Source organism: Bombina bombina, chromosome 8 (genome assembly GCF_027579735.1).
Source record: "Bombina bombina isolate aBomBom1 chromosome 8, aBomBom1.pri, whole genome shotgun sequence".
Taxonomy (NCBI): domain Eukaryota; kingdom Metazoa; phylum Chordata; class Amphibia; order Anura; family Bombinatoridae; genus Bombina; species Bombina bombina.
This window is the reverse complement of record NC_069506.1, coordinates 1,259,370-1,282,530: the sequence shown is the minus strand read 5'-3', so window position 1 is coordinate 1,282,530 and position 23,161 is coordinate 1,259,370. Positions and strand designations below refer to the sequence as shown.

Sequence of the window (23,161 nt, the reverse complement as noted above, 5' to 3'; positions counted from 1 at the left end):
GGTGAGCAGCCGCCCTTGGGGCCAAGTTCTGTCTGACCTGGTTCCAAGCTTGTCTGCTCCGATTTTGGGTGCACTCACGTGCCATATGTCCCCACTGCTTGCAGGTGTGGCATTGTATATTCGCCCGCCCGTTGTATCGTGAAGGGGGTGGTGGATTCCCTGGGGCTGGGCGAAAAGGTGCCGCTGTAGGGTTGTTAGGCTGTAATCCATGGTGCCTCCTGGCATCAAAATGCTGGTCTGCTAATCTGGCTGCTTCGGTTAAGGTGAGGGGTTTTCGATCTCTCACCCATTCTTGGGCTTCTGGGGACAAGCCGTTAAAGAATTGCCCCAACAGCATCAGTTGTCGCAATTCTTCCATGGTGGTAGCTTGGCTGGCCTGTATCCACCCTTGAGATGCTTGATCCAGCTTGTGGGCCCACTCTGCAGGTGAATCTCTTTCTGGCTTGCGCAGGCCTCTAAACTTGCGCCGGTATGCCTCTGAGGTAATGGCATATCTTTCCAAGATCGCTCTCTTCACTTTAGCGTAATCCTTGCTGTCCTCCCTGGGTACAGCACGATACGCTTCCGCTGCTCTACCGGCTAGCTTGCCTGCTAGCACCGGCACCCATACGGACTGCTCCAAATCATGTAACTCGCACAGTCTCTCAAAATCCTGTAAATACCCATCGATCTCATCCTTCTCCTCACAAAACATTTTAAATGCATGGTATGGGATTTTGGGTCTTACTGGGTTGCTGAGTGCGTCCAAAATGGATTCTGCTCGGGAGGATGCATTCCGCGGACTGTGTGCCATCACGTACTCCTGCACATCTGCCATTACCACGGATAGCATATCCTGTGGTACAGGTTGGGGTAAAAATTCCAGCCTGGTCCTCATTTCCCTCTGGTATAGGGTCTCCTCCATGGCTGCTGGAGGCGTAGTGCTGCGAGCTCTGTCTCCCTCCATCAGCTCAGCAATTAATATAGCCTTGGGTTTGCTGCTGCCTATCTTTCCCCTGGCTTCTAGCAGTTCCTTTAACGTTTGTCTCTTTAGCTTAGAATAATCCATCTCCATTCACTTCGGTCCCTGGTACTCCTTCCATCTTAGTCAGTATTGTAGTAATCCCCATCTTCCTGAGGTTACTGGCTTGTGTAGTTGCTCTTCTGGGCGATAAGGTTCATTCCGTCGCTTGCCACCAATTGTAACGGTACCAACAGGATACCAAGGGTTAACACCAGGGAACAATCTCCTGCATAGGGAATCAGCAATTCACAACCCAGCCAGTTTTCAGGTGTAAAACAGAATGACTTTATTAAGGCTCATATGCCCAGTATTTATGCAGGTCAGACCCCCCAGAAGGGGGGTTGAAAGAATGTTGTACATTACTTTACTTAGGCAGATAACAACTTAAACACCAGACACGTTTGGCTCTTCTTATCACTTAGGCGTTTTCTCTCTGAAGGTGATCAAACAATGGAATTCTCCTCACTAACTAAATTATGGCTGGAGCCAGCAACTTGTATTTAGAAAATTAGCTTCTTAAAGCTAAAGACAGTTAACTCCTTCAGTCCTGACAGAAGGGTCTGTCACATCTACATAGCACACAATACATTCTATAGACAACCTTTCTTACATTATAGTCCTGAAGTGGCTAGGTTTGCCACATTTAGCTTTCAGTGCAATCCGTGAGCATATTATGGTGTTTTTGCAGCAGACTTATTTCCTTTTTTCTATATGGGTGAAACTTCTAGTTACATTGTATGCAGCTACGTCCTTAAGGATACTTTCCTAGGCTTGCCAGCTCCACTGTACTACAATACAGCTTTTAATACACTACACTGGTAGTTATTACTACCTTTATAATCAATATAATTAAATGTTAAGTTTTATTTTATACCCACTGCATATTACCTCACTGTTCAATATACTGATTTATTGATATAAAAGAGTGCTCTGGTTTATCCATTATTTCTCTGTTTTTTCAGTTCGCTATGGCTTAAGTCCTGGTCAGCAGACGTTACTTCAAAGTCTAAGCTTCTTAACATCCGCTTCAAAGGACAGACCCTTTTTGGGCCGGGCCTGAAGGAGATCATTTCTGATATTACTGGAGGAAAAGGTCACGCCCTTCCTCAGGATAGGTCCAATAAATTAAGGACCAAACAGAATAATTTTCGTTCATTTCGAAACTTCAAAAGTGGCGCAGCTTCAGCTTCCTCTAATGCAAAACAAGAGGGGAATTTCGCCCAGTCCAAACCAGTCTGGAGACCGAACCAGGCTTGGAACAAGGGGAAGCAGGCCAAAAAACCTGCTGCCGCCCTTAAGACAGCATGAAGGAGTAGCCCTCGATCCGGGACCGGATCTAGTAGGGGGCAGACTTTCTCTCTTCGTCCAGGCTTGGGCAAGAGACGTACAGGATCCCTGGGCGTTAGAGATTGTTTCCCAGGGATATCTTCTGGACTTCAAAGCTTCATCTCCAAAGGGGAGATTTCATCTCTCACAATTATCTGTAAACCAGATAAAGAGAGAGGCATTCTTACGTTGTGTTCAAGACCTACTGGTTATGGGAGTGATCCACCCAGTTCCAAGGGAGGAACAGGGACAGGGCTTCTATTCAAATCTGTTTATAGTTCCCAAAAAAGAGGGAACTTTCAGACCAATCTTGGATCTCAAGATCCTAAACAAATTTCTCAGGGTCCCATCCTTCAAGATGGAGACTATCCGAACCATCCTCCCTATGATCCAGCAGGGTCAATATATGACTACTGTGGTCTTAAAGGATGCTTATCTCCACATTCCGATTCACAGAAATCATCATCAGTTCCTCAGGTTCGCCTTATTAGACAGGCATTACCAGTTGGTGGCTCTTCCCTTCGGGTTAGCCACGGCTCGAAGAATCTTTACGAAGGTTCTAGGGTCCCTACTGGCTGTTCTAAGACCACGGGGCATAGCGGTGGCTCCTTACCTAGACGACATTCTGATACAGGCGTCGACTTTTCAAATCGCCAAGTCCCATACGGACATTGTTCTGGCCTTTCTGAGGTCTCACGGGTGGAAGGTGAACGAAGAAAAGAGTTCTCTCTCCCCTCTCACAAGTTTCCATCCTAGGAACACTGATAGATTCAATAGAAATGAAAATTTTTCTGACAGAGGTCAGGTTATGAAAGCTTCTAACTTCCTGCCATGCTCTTCATTCCACTTCTCGGCCATCAGTGGCTCAGTGTATTGAAGTAATCGGCCTAATGGTAGCGGCAATGGACATAGTTCCGTTTGCCCGCCTACATCTCAGACCACTGCAACTTTGCATACTCAATCAGTGGAATGGGGACTACACAGATTTGTCCCCTCTGCTAAATATGGATCAAGAGACCAGGGATTCTCTTCTCTGGTGGTTATCTCGGGTCCATCTGTCCAGGGGAATGAGTTTCCGCAGGCCAGAGTGGACTATAGTGACGACAGATGCCAGCCTTCTGGGCTGGGGCGCAGTCTGGAACTCCCTGAAGGCTGAGGGTTCGTGGACTCAGGAGGAAGCCCTCCTTCCGATAAACATTCTGGAACTGAGAGCGATATTCAATGCTCTTCAGGCTTGGCCTCATCTAGCTGCGGTCAGGTTCATCAGATTCCAGTCGGACAATATCACGACTGTAGCCTATATCAACCATCAGGGGGGAACAAGAAGCCCCCTGGCAATGTTGGAGGTTTCAAAGATAATTCTATGGGCAGAGATTCACTCTTGCCATCTCTCAGCTATCCATATCCCAGGAGTAGAGAACTGGGAGGCGGATTTTCTAAGTCGGCAGACTTTTCATCCGGGGGAGTGGGAGCTCCATCCGGAGGTATTTGCCCAGCTGATTCAACTATGGAGCAAACCAGAACTGGATCTGATGGCGTCTCGTCAGAACGCCAAGCTTCCTTGTTACAGGTCCAGGTCAAGGGATCCCCAGGCAGCGCTGATAGATGCTCTAGCAGTGCCCTGGTCCTTCAGCCCACCATTTCCTCTCCTCCCTCGTCTGATTGCCAAGATCAAGCAGGAGAGAGCTTCGGTGATTTTGATAGCACCTGCGTGGCCACGCAGGACTTGGTATGCAGATCTGGTGGACATGTCATCCCTTCCACCATGGACTCTGCCGCTGAGGCAGGACCTTCTACTCCAAGGTCCATTCAAACATCCGAATCTAATTTCTCTGCGGCTGACTGCTTGGAGATTGAACGCTTGATTTTATTAAAACGTGGTTTCTCCGAGTCGGTCATTGATGCCTTAATTCAGGCTCGAAAGCCTGTCACCAGGAAAATATATCATAAGATATGGTGTAAATATCTTCATTGGTGTGAATCCAAGGGTTACTCATGGAGTAAAGTCAGGATTCCTAGGATATTATCCTTTCTCCAAGAAGGATTGGAGAATGGATTGTCAGCTAGTTCCTTAAAGGGACAGATTTCTGCTCTGTCCTTCTGCAAAAGCGTCTGGCAGATGTTCCAGACGTTCAGGCGTTTTGTCAGGCTTTAGTTAGAATCAAGCCTGTGTTTAAACCTGTTGCTCCGCCATGGAGTTTAAATTTAGTTCTTAAAGTTCTTCAAGGGGTTCCGTTTGAACCTCTGCATTCCATAGATATCAAGCTTTTATCTTGGAAAGTTCTGTTTTTGGTAGCTATCTCTTCGGCTCGAAGAGTTTCAGAGTTATTTGCCTTACAGTGTGATTCCCCTTATCTGATCTTCCATGCAGATAAGGTAGTTTTGCGTAGCAAACCTGTGTTTCTTCCTAAGGTGGTATCTAATAAGAATATCAATCAGGAGATTGTTGTTCCGTCATTGTGTCCTAATCCTTCTTCAAAGAAGGAACGTCTATTACACAATCTTGACGTGGTTCGTGCTTAGGATTTTCGTCAAACATCTGCATTGTTTTTTGTCTACTCTGGACAGAGGAGAGGCCTAAAGGCTTCGGCATCTTCTCTTTAAGCATAATCCGTTTAGCTTATGAGACTGCTGGCCAGCAGCCTCCTGAAAGAATTACAGCTCATTCCACTAGAGCGGTAGCTTCCACATGGGCTTTTAAAAATGAGGCCTCTGTTGAACAGATTTGTAAGGCGGCGACTTGGTCTTCGCTTCATACTTTTTCTAAATTCTACAAATTTTATACTTTTGCTTCCTCGGAGGCTATTTTTGGGAGAAAGGTCTTGCAGGCAGTGGTGCCTTCCATTTCAGTTCCTGCCTTGTCCCTCCCTTCATCCGTGTCCTAAAGCTTTGGTATTGGTATCCCACAAGTAATGGATGAACCCGTGGACTGGATACACCTTACAAGAGAAAACAAAATTTATGCTTACCTGATAAATTTCTTTCTCTTGTGGTGTATCCAGTCCACGGCCCGCCCTGTCATTTTAAGGCAGGTGTTTTTTATTTTTAAACTACAGTCACCACTGCACCCTATAGTTTCTTCTTTTTTCTTGCTTGTCTTCGGTCAAATGACTGGGGGTGGCAGTTATGGGAGGAGCTATATAGACAGCTCTGCTGTGGGTGTCCTCTTGCAAATTCCTGTTGGGAAGGAGAATATCCCACAAGTAATGGATGAACCCGTGGACTGGATACACCACAAGAGAAAGAAATTTATCAGGTAAGCATAAATTTTGTTTTCTTCTGTATGGGCAGAGTCCGCAGCTGCATTCATTACTTTTAGGAAATACATAACCTGGCCACCAGGAGGAGGCAAAGACACCCCAGCCAAAGGCTTAAATACCTCCTCCACTTCCCTCATCCCCCAGTTATTCTGCCTAGGGAACAAGGAACAGTAGGAGAAATATCAGGGTGAAAAAATGTGCCAGAAGAATGAATAAAAAAGAATTTAAGGCCGCCCACAGAGAAAGGAACAAGAGAAAAAACTCAGAAAGCAGGGCGGACCAACTCCCCCCTGACCTGTTAATCATTTTTTCTATTATACATTGATTACAATTAAATTGTGTTATAAAAGGGTAAAAACAGTGCATCTTTTCCTTCATCTTTTTTCTCTTTTGGTTTCTTATATAATTAGTTTTCCCTTGGCTGGGCAATATCCTGTTTCTTCAAATTGTTTTGCTAATGTGTTTGATTGGGTTATATTGTCTTTGTCACTATTGACATTTTTTTTCGAATTCTTGTGAACTGACTCCCTGGGATATTCTTTTCCCATCTGTTTAGATGACAACTAGTTGCGTGGATATAATTATTTGCATCCACAGGTTTAAAATATGTTTTTGTCATAATCTTGTTGTCTTCTATCCTAATGTCTAAGTCTAAGAATTGTATTTGAAGTTTGCTACTAACATAGGTACATTTTAAATTAGTCTTTATTGTTCATTCTAGAAACAAACCAATCCAACTCTTCCTCATTTCCCTTCCACACTATAATGATGTTGTCTATGTACCTTTTATAGAAAACCTTTTTCATTGTTTACCAAAGATCCATAAATCTTTAACCTCCCCCCCAGGTCACCCTATTATCTCCGGAATAGGGTCTATCACAGCTAATTTATCTGAATACATTGAATATTATTTGCAGAAATATGTAACTACCCTCCCCTCATTTCTGAAAGACTCCACAGAAGTCCTTAAGATTTTGGAAGAGAATAATTGGGAAAATGATTATATCTTGGCCACGTGTAATGTATCATCACTGTATAGAAGTATACAACATAATAAAGGCCTAGAGGCAATAAAGTATTATCCTGAGAATAGGTCATTTATCTATTAGAGTGCAAATGTGGGATACAATATGTGGGGGAATCAGAAAGACCAGCAAGAGATCAATTGAAAATATGAATGAAGAGAGGAATACAGAGCTTCCAGTGCCCAAGCACTTTAAACACTGTAATGGGGCTAATCTAATATTCTTTATATATACTATAATAGACAAATAAAGACAAATTGGAGAGGGGGTGATCTGCATAATGTCTTATTAAGGCTAGAAGCCAAGTGGATATTTGAGTTGAACACTCTGACACCCACAGGGCTGAATATAGATTTCGACCTGGGATGCTTTCTTAAAGATGCAAAAATCTGTAAATATTCCTTCTTCACTTATAACTTCTCTCTAAAAATAGTTTTTCTTTATTAAAATTATTAAAATTGTTTTTTAAAATGAATTTCCCCTTTAATGTTAGTAACACCCTATTAACTATTTATTATGCATTTATATCAACTAATCCCTCTTTAGTATAGATTTTAAATAGTATACTGCTAGTTTAATTTTTTTTCCATTGTTCTAAAAGACCTATCTGCTAGATTAAGAGTTTTGCGTTATGAGTAAAAAAGCAGCGTTAAGGCTCATAACGCTGTTTTTTCACTACCGCTGCTATTAAGACTCTTGTAGGTACAGCTGTCCCACACACTTTTTTATCTGTACCGCAAATTAACTTACGCAACTTGTGTAAAGTCTTTTTTTCAATGGGACTTCCATAGCGCTGATATTACAAGCTTTTTTTTGGAGGCCAAAAACATAATTTATGTAAGAACTTACCTGATAAATTCATTTCTTTCATATTAGCAAGAGTCCATGAGCTAGTGACGTATGGGATATACATTCCTACCAGGAGGGGCAAAGTTTCCCAAACCTCAAAATGCCTATAAATACACCCCTCACCACACCCACAATTCAGTTTAACGAATAGCCAAGAAGTGGGGTGATAAAAAAGTGCGAAAGCATATAAAATAAGGAATTGGAATAATTGTGCTTTATACAAAAATCATAACCACCACAAAAAAAGGGTGGGCCTCATGGACTCTTGCTAATATGAAAGAAATGAATTTATCAGGTAAGTTCTTACATAAATTATGTTTTCTTTCATGTAATTAGCAAGAGTCCATGAGCTAGTGACGTATGGGATAATGATTACCCAAGATGTGGATCTTTCCACACAAGAGTCACTAGAGAGGGAGGGATAAAATAAAGACAGCCAATTCCTGCTGAAAATAATCCACACCCAAAATAAAGTTTAATGAAAAACATAAGCAGAAGATTCAAACTGAAACCGCTGCCTGAAGTACTTTTCTACCAAAAACTGCTTCAGAAGAAGAAAATACATCAAAATGGTAGAATTTAGTAAAAGTATGCAAAGAGGACCAAGTTGCTGCTTTGCAAATCTGATCAATCGAAGCTTCATTCCTAAAGGCCCAGGAAGTAGAAACTGACCTAGTAGAATGAGCTGTAATCCTTTGAGGCGGAGTTTTACCGGACTCAACATAGGCAAGATGAATTAAAGATTTCAACCAAGATGCCAAAGAAATGGCAGAAGCTTTCTGGCCTTTTCTAGAACCGGAAAAGATAACAAATAAACTAGAAGTCTTTCGGAAAGACTTAGTAGCTTCAACATAATATTTCAAAGCTCTAACAACATCCAAAGAATGTAACGATTTCTCCTTAGAATTCTTAGGATTAGGACATAATGAAGGAACCACAATTTCTCTACTAATGTTGTTGGAATTCACAACTTTAGGTAAAAATTCAAAAGAAGTTCGCAACACTGCCTTATCCTGATGAAAAATCAGAAAAGGAGACTCACAAGAAAGAGCAGATAATTCAGAAACTCTTCTGGCAGAAGAGATTGCCAAAAGGAACAAAACTTTCCAAGAAAGTAATTTAATGTCCAATGAATGCATAGGTTCAAACGGAGGAGCTTGAAGAGCCCCTAGAACCAAATTCAAACTCCAAGGAGGAGAAATTGACTTAATGACAGGTTTTATACGAACCAAAGCTTGTACAAAACAATGAATATCAGGAAGATTAGCAATCTTTCTGTGAAAAAGAACAGAAAGAGCAGAGATTTGTCCTTTCAAGGAACTTGCGGACAAACCTTTATCTAAACCATCCTGAAGAAACTGTAAAATTCTTGGAATTCTAAAAGAATGCCAAGAAAAATGATGAGAAAGACATCAAGAAATATAAGTCTTCCAGACTCTATAATATATCTCTCTGGATACAGATTTACGAGCCTGTAACATAGTATTAATCACAGAGTCAGAGAAACCTCTTTGACTAAGAATCAAGCGTTCAATCTCCATACCTTTAAATTTAAGGATTTGAGATCCTGATGGAAAAAAGGACCTTGCGACAGAAGGTCTGGTCGTAGCGGAAGAGTCCACGGATGGCAAGAGGCCATCCGGACAAGATCCGCATACCAAAACCTGTGAGGCCATGCCGGAGCTACCAGCAGAACAAACGAGCATTCCTTCAGAATCTTGGAGATTACTCTTGGAAGAAGAACTAGAGGCGGAAAGATATAAGCAGGATGATACTTCCAAGGAAGTGATAATGCATCCACTGCTTCCGCCTGAGGATCCCGGGATCTGGACAGATACCTGGGAAGTTTCTTGTTTAGATGAGACGCCATCAGATCTATTTCTGGAAGCTCCCATATTTGAACAATCTGAAGAAATACCTCTGGGTGAAGAGACCATTCGCCCGGATGCAACGTTTGGCGACTGAGATAATCCGCTTCCCAATTGTCTATACCTGGGATATGAACCGCAGAGATTAGACAGGAGCTGGATTCCGCCCAAACCAGAATTCGAGATACTTCTTTCATAGCCAGAGGACTGTGAGTCCCTCCTTGATGATTTATGTATGCCACAGTTGTGACATTGTCTGTCTGAAAACAAATGAACGATTCTCTCTTCAGAAGAGACCAAGACTGAAGAGCTCTGAAAATTGCACGGAGTTCCAAAATATTGATCGGTAATCTCACCTCCTGAGATTCCCAAACTCCTTGTGCCGTCAGAGATCCCCACACAGCTCCCCAACCTGTGAGACTTGCATCTGTTGAAATTACAGTCCAGGTCGGAAGCACAAAAGAAGCCCCCTGAATTAAACGATGGTGATCTGTCCACCACGTTAGAGAGTGTCGTACAATCGGTTTTAAAGATATTAATTGAGATATCTTTGTGTAATCCCTGCACCATTGATTCAGCATACAGAGCTGAAGAGGTCGCATGTGAAAACGAGCAAAGGGGATCGCGTCCGATGCAGCAGTCATAAGACCTAGAATTTCCATGCATAAGGCTACCGAAGGGAATGATTGTGACTGAAGGTTTCGACAAGCTGAAATCAATTTTAGACGTCTCTTGTCTGTTAAAGACAGAGTCATGGACACTGAATCTATCTGGAAACCCAGAAAGGTTACCCTTGTCTGAGGAATCAATGAACTTTTTGGTAAATTGATCCTCCAACCATGATCTTGAAGAAACAACACAAGTCGATTCGTATGAGATTCTGCTAAATGTAAAGACTGAGCAAGTACCAAGATATCGTCCAAATAAGGAAATACCACAATACCCTGTTCTCTGATTACAGACAGAAGGGCACCGAGAACCTTTGTAAAAATTCTTGGAGCTGTAGCTAGGCCAAACGGCAGAGCCACAAACTGGTAATGCTTGTCCAGAAAAGAGAATCTCAGGAACTGATAATGATCTGGATGAATCGGAATATGCAGATAAGCATCCTGTAAATCTATTGTGGACATATAATGCCCTTGCTGAACAAAAGGCAAGATAGTCCTTACAGTTACCATTTTGAACGTTGGTATCCTTACATAACGATTCAATATTTTTAGATCCAGAACTGGTCTGAAGGAATTCTCCTTCTTTGGTACAATGAAGAGATTTGAATAAAACCCCATCCCCTGTTCCAGAACTGGAACTGGCATAATTACTCCAGCCAACTCTAGATCTGAAACACAATTCAGAAATGCTTGAGCTTTCACTGGATTTACTGGGACACGGGAAAGAAAAAATCTCTTTGCAGGAGGTCTCATCTTGAAACCAATTCTGTACCCTTCTGAAACAATGTTCTGAATCCAAAGATTGTGAACAGAATTGATCCAAATTTCTTTGAAAAAACGTAACCTGCCCCCTACCAGCTGAACTGGAATGAGGGCCGCACCTTCATGTGGACTTAGAAGCAGGCTTTGCCTTTCTAGAAGGTTTGGATTTATTCCAGACTGGAGATGGTTTCCAAACTGAAACTGCTCCTGAGGATGAAGGATCAGGCTTTTGTTCTTTGTTGAAATGAAAGGAACGAAAACGATTATTAGCCCTGTTTTTACCCTTAGATTTTTTATCCTGTGGTAAAAAAGTTCCTTTCCCACCAGTAACAGTTGAGATAATGGAATCCAACTGAGAACCAAATAATTTGTTACCCTGGAAAGAAATGGAAAGTAGAGTTGATTTAGAAGCCATATCAGCATTCCAAGTTTTAAGCCATAAAGCTCTTCTAGCTAAAATAGCTAGAGACATAAACCTGACATCAACTGTGATAATATCAAAAATGGCATCACAGATAAAATTATTAGCATGCTGAAGAAGAATAATAATATTATGAGAATCATGATCTGTTACTTGTTGTGCTAAAGTCTCCAACCAAAAAGTTGAAGCTGCAGCAACATCAGCCAAAGATATAGCAGGTCTAAGAAGATTACCTGAACACAGATAAGCTTTTCTTAGAAAGGATTCAATTTTCCTATCTAAAGGATCTTTAAACGAAGTACCATCTGACGTAGGAATAGTAGTACGTTTAGCAAGGGTAGAAATAGCCCCATCAACTTTAGGGATTTTGTCCCAAAATTCTAATCTGTCAGACGGCACAGGATATAATTGCTTAAAACGTTTAGAAGGAGTAAATGAATTACCCAATTTATCCCATTCTCTGGAAATTACTTCAGAAATAGCATTAGGAACAGGAAAAACTTCTGGAATAACCACAGGAGATTTAAACACCTTATCTAAACGTTTAGAATTAGTATCAAGAGGACCAGAATCCTCTATTTCTAAAGCAATTAGTACTTCTTTAAGTAAAGAACGAATAAATTCCATTTTAAATAAATATGAAGATTTATCAGCATCAATCTCTGAGACAGAATCCTCTGAACCAGAAGAGTCATCAGAACCAGAATGATGATGTTCATTTAAAAATTCATCTGTAGAGAGAGAAGTTTTAAAAGATTTTTTATGTTTACTAGAAGGAGAAATAACAGACATAGCCTTCTTGATGGATTCAGAAACAAAATCTCTTATGTTATCAGGAACATTCTGCACCTTAGATGTTGAGGGAACTGCAACAGGCAATGGTACATTACTAAAGGAAATATTATCTGCTTTAACAAGTTTGTCATGACAATTAATACAAACAACAGCCGGAGGAATAGCTACCAAAAGTTTACAGCAGATACACTTAGCTTTGGTAGTTCCAGCACTAGACAGCGATTTTCCTGAAGTATCTTCTGACTCAGATGCAACGTGAGACATCTTGCAATATGTAAGAGAAAAAACAACATATAAAGCAAAATTGATCAAATTCCTTAAATGACAGTTTCAGGAATGGGAAAAAATGCCAATAAACAAGCTTCTAGTAACCAGAAGCAAAGAAAAAATGAGACTGAAATAATGTGGAGACAAAAGCGACGCCCATATTTTTTGGCGCCAAATAATACGCCCACATTGTTTGGCGCCTAAATGCTTTTTGGCGCCAAAAATGACGCCACATCCGGAACGCCGACATTTTTGGCGCAAAAGGACGTCAAAAAATGACGCAACTTCCGGCGACACGTATGACGCCGGAAACAGAAAAGATTTTTTGCGCCAAAAAAGTCCGCGCCAAGAATGACGCAATAAAATGAAGCATTTTCAGCCCCCGCGAGCCTAACAGCCCACAGGGAAAAAAAGTCAAATTTTTAAGGTAAGAAAAAATTAATGATTCAAGCGCATTATCCCAAATATGAAACTGACTGTCTGAAAATAAGGAATGTTGAACATTCTGAGTCAAGGCAAATAAATGTTTGAATACATATATTTAGAACTTTATAAATAAAGTGCCCAACCATAGCTTAGAGTGTCACAGAAAATAAGATTTACTTACCCCAGGACACTCATCTACATGTTTGTAGAAAGCCAAACCAGTACTGAAACGAAAATCAGCAGAGGTAATGGTATATAAATAAGAGTATATCGTCGATCTGAACTAAAAGTTACTAAAGTTATTAACCCTTAAACCTAAGTCTAACCCTAACCACCCCTAACTTAAATATAATTAAAATAAATCTAAAGAAAACCTACTATTATTAACTAAATAATTCCTATTTAAAACTAAATACTTACCTATAAAATAAACCCTAAGCTAGCTACAATATAACTAATAGTTACATTGTATCTAGCTTAGGGTTTATTTTATTTTACAGGCAAGTTTGTATTTATTTTAACTAGGTAGAATAGTTACTAAATAGTTAACGATTTACTAACTACCTAGCTAAAATAAATACAAATTTACCTGTCTTACACTAACATCTAACCTTACACTACAATTAAATAAATTACCTAAATTAAATACAATTAACAAAATTAAATACAAATACCTAAATTACAAAAAAACAAACACTAAATTACACAAAATAAAAAACAAATTACAAGATATTTGAACTAATTACACCTAATCTAATAGCCCTATCAAAATAAAAAAGCCCCCCCCTAAAATAAAAAAAAACCCTAGCCTAAACTAAACTACCAATAGCCCTTAAAAGGGCCTTTTGCGGGGCATTGCCCCAAAGAAATCAGCTCTTTTACCTGTAAAAAAAAACCACACACAACCAACCCCCCAAATAAAACCCTAACTTAAAAAAACTAAGCTCCCCATTGCCCTGAAAAGGGCATTTGGATGGGCATTGCCCTTAAAAGGACATTTAGCTCTATTGCTACCCAAACCCTAATCTAAAACCCACCCAATAAATCCTAAAAAAAAAACTAACACTAACCCCCGAAAATCCACTTACAGCTTTGAAGACCGGACATCCATCATCAATGAAGCCTGGAGAAGTCCTCAACGAAGCTGCAAGATGTTCTCAACGAAGCCGTGAGAAGTCTTCATCCAAGCCGGGAGAAATGGTCCTCCAGACGGGCAGAAGTCTTCATCCAGACGGCATCATCTATCTTCATCCATCCGGCGCGGAGCGGGTCCATCTTCAAGACATCGGGCATGGAGCATCCTCTTTTTACGACGACTCCCGACAAATGAAGGTTGAATCCAAGATGGTGTCCCTTAGATTCCGATTGGCTGATAGAATTCTATCAGCCAATCGGAATTAAGGTTAAAAAACATAATTTATGCTTACCTGATAAATTTATTTCTCTTGTAGTGTATCCAGTCCACGGATCATCCATTACTTATGGGATATATTCTCCTTCCCAACAGGAAGCTGCAAGAGTCCACCCACAGCAAAGCTGCTATATAGCTCCTCCCCTAACTGCCATTACCAGTCATTCGACCGAAAACATGCAGAGAAAGGAAAACCATAGGGTGCAGTGGTGACTGTAGTTTAATGGAAAAATTACCTGCCTTAAAGTGACAGGGCGGGCCGTGGACTGGATACACTACAAGAGAAATAAATTTATCAGGTAAGCATAAATTATGTTTTCTCTTGTTAAGTGTATCCAGTCCACGGATCATCCATTACTTATGGGATACCAATACCAAAGCTAAAGTACACGGATGATGGGAGGGACAAGGCAGGTACTTAAACGGAAGTTACCACTGCCTGTAAAAAACCCTTTCTCCCAAAAATAGCCTCCGAAGAAGCAAGGTATCAAATTTGTTAAATTTGAAAAAGTATGAAACGCAGACCAAGACTCCATCTTGTAATCTGTTCAACAGAAGCCACATTTAAAAAAGGCCTAAGTGAAAACCACAGCTCTAGTAGAATGAGCTGTAATCCCTTCAGGAGGCTGCTGTCCAGCAGTCTCATAAGCTAAATGAATTATGCTTTTTAACCAAAAAGACAGAGAGGTTGCTGAAGTCCTTTGACCTCTCCTCTGTCCAGAATAGACAACAAACAAGGTGAATGTTTGATGAAAATCTGTAGTAGCTTGTAAGTAAAACTTTAAAACACGAACCACGTCCAAATTGTGTAATAGACGTTCCTTCTTTGAAGAAGGATTAGGATACAAGAATGGAACAACAATCTCTTGAGTGATATTCTTGTTAGATACCACCTTAGGTAAAAACCCAGGTTGGTACACAGGACTACCTTATCCGTACGGAGAACCAGATAAGGAGAATCACATTGCAACGCAGATAACTCGGAGACTCTATGAGCCGAGGAAATAGCTACCAAAAAGGAACTTTCCAAGATAGAAGTTTGATATCTATGGAATGAAAAGGTTCACATGGAACTCCTTGAAGAACCTTAAGAACCAGCTTTAAGCTCCATGGCGGAGCAACATTTTTAACCACAGGCTTGGTTCTAACCAAAGCCTGACCAAATGCCTGAACGTCTAGAATACCTGCCAGACGCTTGTGCAAAAGAATAGACAGAGTAGAAATCTGTCCTTTTAAAGAACTAGCTGACAACCCTTTTCTCAAAATCATCTTGGAGAAAAGATAATATCCTGGGAATCCAGACTTTACTCCATGAGTAACCCTTGGATTCATAACAATAAGATATTTACACCATATCTTATGTTAAATTTTCCTAGAGACAGGCTTTTATGCCTGTATTAAGGTATCAATTACTGACTCGGAGAAGCCATGCTTTGATAACATCAAGCGTTCTGTCTCCAGGCAGTCCATCTCAGATTAGTTATATTTAGATGGTTGAAAAGACCCTGAGGTAGAGTGTCCTGTCTCAGAAGCAGAGACCGTGGTGGAAAGGATGACATGTCCACCAGATCTGCATACCAGGTCCTGCGTGGCCACGCAGGCGCTGTCAAAAGCACCAAAGCACTCTCCTGCTTGATCTTGTGCAAACCCCTCCGGAGGGAATTCCCACTCCCCCGGATGAAAAGTCTGACGACTTAGAAAATCTGCCTCCCAGTTCTCAACACCTGGGATAGGGATAGCTTTTAGACAAGAGTGAGTCTCTGTCCAGTGAATTATTTTAAGACTTCTAACATTGCTAGGGAACTTCTGTTCCCCCTTGATGGTTGATGTAAGCCACAGTCGTGATATTGTCCGACTGAAATATGATGTACCTCAGAGTTGCTAACTGAGGCCAAGTCTGAAAAGCATGGAATATCGCTCCCAGTTCCAGAATATTCATTAGAAGGAGGGTCTCCTCCTGAGTCCACTATCCCTGAGCCTTCAGGGAGTTCCAGACTGTATCCCAACCTAAAAGGCTGGCATCTGTTGTAACAATTGTCCCATCTGACCTGCGGAAGGTCATACCCTTGGACAGATGGACCCGAGATAGTCACCAGAGAAGAGAATCTCTGGTTTCTTGGTCCGGATTTAACAGGAGAACAAATCTGTGTAATCCCCGTTCCTCTGGCTGAGCATGCATAGTTGCAGTGGTCTGAAATGTAGGCGTGCAAACGGTACTATGTCCCTTGCCGCTACCATTAAGCCGATTACATTCATGTACTGAGCCACCAAAGGGCGCGGATGGAATGAAGAACACGGCAGAAATTTAGAAACTTTGACAACCTGGACTCCGTCAGGTAAATTTTAATTTCTACAAAATCTATCAGAATCCCTAGGAGGGAAACCCTTGATATTGGGGATAGAGAACTCTTTCCTTGTTCACTTTCCACCCATGCGATCTCAGAAATGCCAGTACTACGTCCGTATGAGACTAAATAAGGGGCCACTTCTATGCCCCGCGGCCTAAGGACCGCCAAAGTGACCCCAGAACCTCCATAAAGATTCTAGGGGCTGTAGTTAACCCAAAGGAAAGAGCTACAAACTGGTAATGCCTGTCTAGAAAGGCAAACCTGAAAAACCGATGGTGATCTTTATGCATCGTAATGTGAGGATAAGCATCCTTCAAATCCATTGTAGTCCTCTATTGACTCTCCTGGATCATAGTTAAGATGGTACGAATAGTTTCCATCTTAAATGATAGAATTCTAAAGAATTTGTTTAAGATCTTTTAGATCCAAAATAGGTCTGAAGGTTTCCTTTCCTTGGGAACCACAAACCGATTTGTGGAAAACTGTGTCCCTGTTCCTCTATTGGAACTGAATGGGTCACGTACACAATGCAAGAATGTCTCTTTCTTTATCTGGTTTGCAGATAAATGTGAAAGGCAAAAACTCCCCTTTTTTGGGGGGGAAAGCTTTGAAATCCAGAAGATATCTCTGGGGTATAATTTCCAATGCCCAGGGATCCTGGGCATCTCTTGCCCACGCCTGGGCGAAGAATGAAGTCTGCCCCCTATAGGATCCGTTACCAGATAGGGGTCCGTTCCTCATGCTGTTTTAGAGGCAGCAGCAGGCTCCTTGACCTGCTTATCTTTGTTCCAGGTCCGGTTGTCTGCCTTAGAGGAAGTTGATGCCACACCTGCCTTGAATTTTCGAAAGGCACGAAAATTAGGCATTTTTTGTCCCTTGATTTGGACCTGTCCTGAGGAAGGGCATGATCTTTTCCTCCAGTGATATAAGTAATAATCTCCTTCAAACTAGGCCTGAATAGGGTCTGCCCCTTGAAGGGAAGTTAAGTAGCTTATTTATTAAAGTCACGACAGCTGACCATGATATAAGCCATAGCGCTCTGCGCGCCAGTATAGTAAAAAACAGAATTCTTAGCCATTAGTCTAGTCAAAGGAACAAAGGCATCAGAAAACAAAGGAATTGGCTAGCTTAAGTGCTCTAAGCTTGTCAAATATATTCATCCAATGGAGCCTGTAAAGCCTCATCAAGAGACTCAAACCAGAACGCCGCAGCAGCAGTGACAGGAGCAATGCGTGCAAGGGGCTGCAGGATAAAACCTTGTGGAATAAACATTTTTTATCCATTGGATCTAAAAAAGCACAACAGTCCTCGCCAGAGGTAGTGGTACGCTTAGCTAGAGTAGAAACTCTTCTCTCCACCTTAGGAACTGTCTGCCATAAGTCCCGTGTGGTGGCAACTATTAGAAAACATTCTTCTAAAAAATAGGAGGGGAAGAGAACGGCACACCTGGTCTATCCCATTCCTTATGAAAAATTTTAGTAAACCTCTTTAGGTATTGGAAAAACATAAGTACACACCGGCACTGCATATTATTTATCCAGTCTACACAATTTCTCTGGCACTGCGATTGTACACATTCATTCAGAGCAGCTAAAGCCTCCCTGAGCAACAAGTGGAGGTTCTCAAGCATAAATTTTAAATGTAGAAATATCAGAATCAGGTTAAATCATCTTCCCTGAGTCACAAATATCACCCACAGACTAAGCATATTGTGAGGTAGTATCAGACATGGTTCTTAAAGCGTCTGTATGCTCTGTATCTACCCCCAGAGCTGTTTTGCTTTCCTTTAATTTCAGGTAGTCTGACTAATACTGCTGCCAGTGTATTATACACAACCTTTGCCATGTCTTGTAAAATAAACGCTATGGGCGCCATTGATATACTTGGCGCCATTTGAGCGTGAGTCCCTGGAGCGGGAGTCAAAGGGTCTGACACGTGGGGAGAGTTAGTCGGCATAACTTCCCCCTCGACAGAATCCTCTGGTAAAATAAATGCTATGGGTGCCCTTGATGTACTTGGCGCCATTTGAGCGTGAGTCCCTAAAGCGGGAGTCAAAGGGTCTGACACGTGGGGAGAGTTAGTCGGCATAACTTCCCCCTCTACAGAATCCTCTGGTGATAATGTTTTTAAATACAAAAAATGATCTTTATTGTTTAACATGAAATCAGTACATCTGGTACACATTCTAAAATGGGGTTCCACCATGGCTTTAAACATAATAAACACAGAGCCTCCTCTATGTTAGACATGTTAGAACTAATAAAGAGACTAGTAAGCTTGGAAAACACTTTAAATCAAGTTAACAAGCAAATATAACAAACGTTACTGTGCCTTTAAGAGAAACAAATTTTGTCAAAATTTGAAAAACAGTGAAAAAAGGCAGTAAATCAAACGAAATTTTTACAGTACATGTAATAAGTTAACAGAGCATTGCACCCACTTGCAAATGGATGATTAACCTCTTAATGCAAAAAACAGATAAAAAAAAAAAAACGACATTTTTTTAAACAGACACAACAAAACTGCCACAGCTGAGCTGTGGATTACCTTCCCTATAACTGTTTCTATGCAAAATTTAAGCCAGCCATGTGGAAAAATTAGGCCCCAATAAGTTTTATCACCAAACATATGTTAAAAAACGATTAAACATGCCAGCAAACGTTTTAAAACACATTCTTATAAGAGTATGTATGTCTATTAATAAGCCTGATCCAGTCGCTATCACTGCATTTAAGGCTTTACTTACATTACTTCGGTATCAGCAGTATTTTCTTAGTCAATTCCATTCCTTAGAAAAATATATTACTGCACATACCTTAGCATATATCTCTATCAATCAGCCTGGTACCAGTCGCTTTCACTGCATTTAAAGGCTGTACTTACATTACTTCGGTATCAGCAGTATTTTCTTAGTCAATTCCATTCCTTAGAAAAATATTTTACTGCACATACCTTATTTGCAGGAAAACCTGCACGCCATTCCCCCTCTGAAGTACCTTACTCCTCAGAATGTGTGAGAACAGCAACTGGATCTTAGTTACGTCTGCTAAGATCATAGAAAAAACGCAGGCAGATTCTTCTTCCAAATACTGCCTGAGATAAACAGCACACTCCGGTGCCATTTAAAAATAACAAACTTTTGATTGAAGAAATAAACTAAGTATAAAAAACCACAGACTCTCACGACCTCCTATCTATGTTGAGACTTGCAAGAGAATGACTGGTAATGGCAGTTAGGGGAGGAGCTATATAGCAGCTTTGCTGTGGGTGGACTCTTGCAGCTTCCTGTTGGGAAGGAGAATATATCCCATAAGTAATGGATGATCCGTGGACTGGATACACTTAACAAGAGAAAAAAGCCTATTGGCTGATGCAATCAGCCAATAGGATTGAACTTCAATCCTATTGGCTGATCCAATCAGCCAATAGGATTGAGCTCCCATTCTATTGGCTGTTCCAATCAGCCAATAGAATGCAAGCTCAATTCTCTTGGATGACGTCACTTAAAGGAACCTTCATTCGTCGGGAGTCGTCGTAAGAAGAGGATGCTCCGCGCCGGATGGATGAAGATAGAAGATGCCGTCTGGATGAAGACTTCTGCCCGTCTGGAGGACCACTTCTCCCAGCTTGGATGAAGACTTCTCCCGGCTTTGTTGAGGACTTCTTGCCGCTTCGTTGAGGACTTCTCCCGGCTTCGTTGACGATGGATGTCCGGTCTTTAAAACTGTAAGTGGATCTTTGGGGGTTAGTGTTAGTTTTTTTTTTTAAGGGTTTATTGGGTGGGTTTTAGATTAGGTTTTGGGCAGCAATAGAGCTAAATGCCCATTTAAGAGCAATGCCAATCCAAATGCCCTTTTCAGGGCAATAGAGAGCTTAGTTTTTTTTAGTTAGGGTTTTATTTGGGGGGTTGGTTGTGTGGGTGGTGGGTTTAACTGTTGGGGGGGGTTGGTTGTATTTTTTTTACAGGTTAAAGAGCTGATTTCTTCCTATTAGTTTAGTTTATCACAAAGATAAAGCTGTACATTGTACTAAATATTTTCTTCTTTTGAAAATATCAAATCAAGAAATGGTTATTTCTCCTTTGTGTCCAGATCCTGATAATTTTAAGAAATTACTTTTACATAATCTCGCTGTAGTCAAAGCATTGAAGTTTTATCTTCGAAGGAATTCAGATCATCTTCAAGCTTGTTTGTCCACTACTCTGGGACTCATTAAAGGGCAGAAGGCTACAACTGTAGTTTTGGCCTCTTGGCTCAAACAGGTAATCACAAGGCCTTCTTAGTGACGAGAAATTCCCTGAAAACGTATGACTGCCCATTCTAACAAGATCAGTTGCAACTTCCCGGGCTTTCAAAATAATGCATATTTGAAGCAGACTTGCAAAGCGCAACATGGTCTGCCCTGCATATCTTTTCAATTTTTTCGCTTTGATGTTTTTGTTTCTTCACAAGCAGCTTTTAGCAGGAAAGTCCTTCAGGAGGCAGTGTCTGAAAAATAGGAACTGCCTGAAAATTGTCCCACCGTTTGCATAACATGGACTATCTGCTTGGATATTAATCCCACATGTTATAGAGCCCTATGGACCATCATCATCATACAAAAGAAAACATCATTTATGCTTACCTGATAAATTATTTTCTTTTGGAATGATGATGGTCCATAGGCCCCGCCCATTTCAATTTTGGGGTGACAGTTCTAATTGGCACCGCTATAGACCCTGCTTTTGTCTTTCCTATTCTCTGCTCGGCTATGCGTTAAACTGAGGAGAGATGGGAGGGAATTTAAGCTCTTGTGTGGGTTCTTGGCCTCCTCTTATAAGGCTTATTTATTTGTTGTTTTCACTTAAAGGGATGAGAAAGCAAATATATCATATAAAAAGCAGGATGGTGATTGGTTTACAAGAATCCTTTTGCTCCAGCGGACTGAGAAATTAGTGAAAAGGAAAAGTACAAAATTATTATTCATTCAGTGCAAAATGCTTTTCATATAAGGCTGAAATTTTATGCATCATCCAGTTTGTGTTTAATGTCCTCTATTGTCCAGTTAAATGTATATTTCTGTTAATGTCTTTCCCTTTTTTTGGTACCTTTCAATATCTGAATATCTATTTTTTTTTATCCTTTACAGACATTTCATAAGCCTCATCATAAGTGGAAAGTGACGAGCCCTTTTGCCAGTCACGCTTTCCATCCCGTGGATGGATTTGTGCAGAGTTTACCTTATCACATATACCCCTTCCTCTTCCCTTTACACAAAATAACCTACCTTGGCCTCTACATATTTGTCAATATTTGGACAGTGTCTATTCACGATGGAGATTATCGTGTCCCAAAGTTTCTTGAGCAAGTGATAAATGGCTCTGCTCACCACACTGACCATCACCTTTATTTTGACTACAACTTTGGCCAATACTTTACGCTCTGGGATAAAATTGGAGGGTCCTACAAGAACCCCTCATCTTTTGAAGGCAACGGTCCACACACGCTTTGCAAGAAACTGGAGGAAGAGGAGAAAAAGTTCCGTAAAGGCAAATCTCCTGAAAATGCTATCATTGAAAATGGTAAAAATAAGTAATTGAAAGTCTTGAAAAGATGGAATATAATAAAGATGCCAATAACAAATTACAATTAAAAAGAGAATTTTCTTTTAATTCTTTTTAATACAAATTTAATTGGAAATGGTGCATCTAATTCCCCACTCAGTAGCCTGATGTTGAGGAAAATGAAATAGCATAAATGTTGTTGCACAATTTCCATTTTCTACCACTATTTATTGTGTACATTTTATAAAAATGCTGCGGCTTTGCAGTAAATCTTGTCACATACACATGTGTGTAACTAGCGCCGCAGGAGGCGCACGTCATATTTACTGGCTACATAGGAGACTTCTACTATTTGCCCTTCTACTATGAAAGCAGATTATTAAGAAATAAATGTAACTTTATAAAGTACAGGATTATTGTGTTTGTAAATGTCACTCACAGGGAATAATACCCGGCGGCCGGAAGGCTGGACTTTGTATAAGAATCTTTAATAAGCTATTTTCATACTACAGGAATTTATCACCTTTTACATTTTTATTTGATTTACATTCATATATTTTTTACATCATTTCCCCATATTTACAAATGTTGCTGCGGTTTGTATTTTCCATGTATTCAGATTATACTGATCACATATGCACAGTTCAGAACTCTGCGTCTTTTCCATACGTTATTTACTCACTGTATAACATCTGCAAAATGCTTAGAAAACGCGAGCTCGGGTCTGTTTTCTAGTGACCCATAAAAAGTAGCGAGAGCGGTCAGTGTAATTGCTCCAGTAACGACTACATTCCTCTGTGCTATACGCTGTATGATGGGACTGTAAATAATGTATTTTGTGCAAATAAATCACTTTATATTTTATATGACAAATGCTCTGCTCCTGTAATTGTCACAGACTAGATTTTATGAAAATTCATTAGGGTTTATTTAAATAAAATGAATTATTTTAGCTTCTCAGTATTGTTTTAGTGTTTTTCTATAGCTGTGCACTAATGCCCCTAGGTCCTGTGAGTTATACATGGAGGCAAATGCTGCGTGTCACTGATTCTATATAGCAGTGGTCCCTAATCTTTGTCAGGTCACTGTCCCCCTCGGTCATCTAAACTCGCCATTGGCGCACACTAACGTAACCTGTAAAAATAGTCAGACCAGCACTGCACAACCCCTAGTAAAGATAATCTGACAAT

General features: G+C 40.7%; 1 protein-coding gene across 1 annotated transcript in view; it reads left to right on the top strand.

Moving 5' to 3' along the window:
• Positions 1-22,931, top strand: part of SC5D (sterol-C5-desaturase) — a 98,001-nt gene extending 75,070 nt beyond the window's left edge. Inside the window, exon 5 of the mRNA XM_053690102.1 lies at positions 21,557-22,931. Coding sequence (XP_053546077.1) covers positions 21,557-22,003 — 447 coding nt within the window. The 3' untranslated portion in view covers positions 22,004-22,931. The remainder of the gene's footprint in view (positions 1-21,556) is intronic.
• The last annotated feature ends 230 nt before the right edge of the window (positions 22,932-23,161 follow it).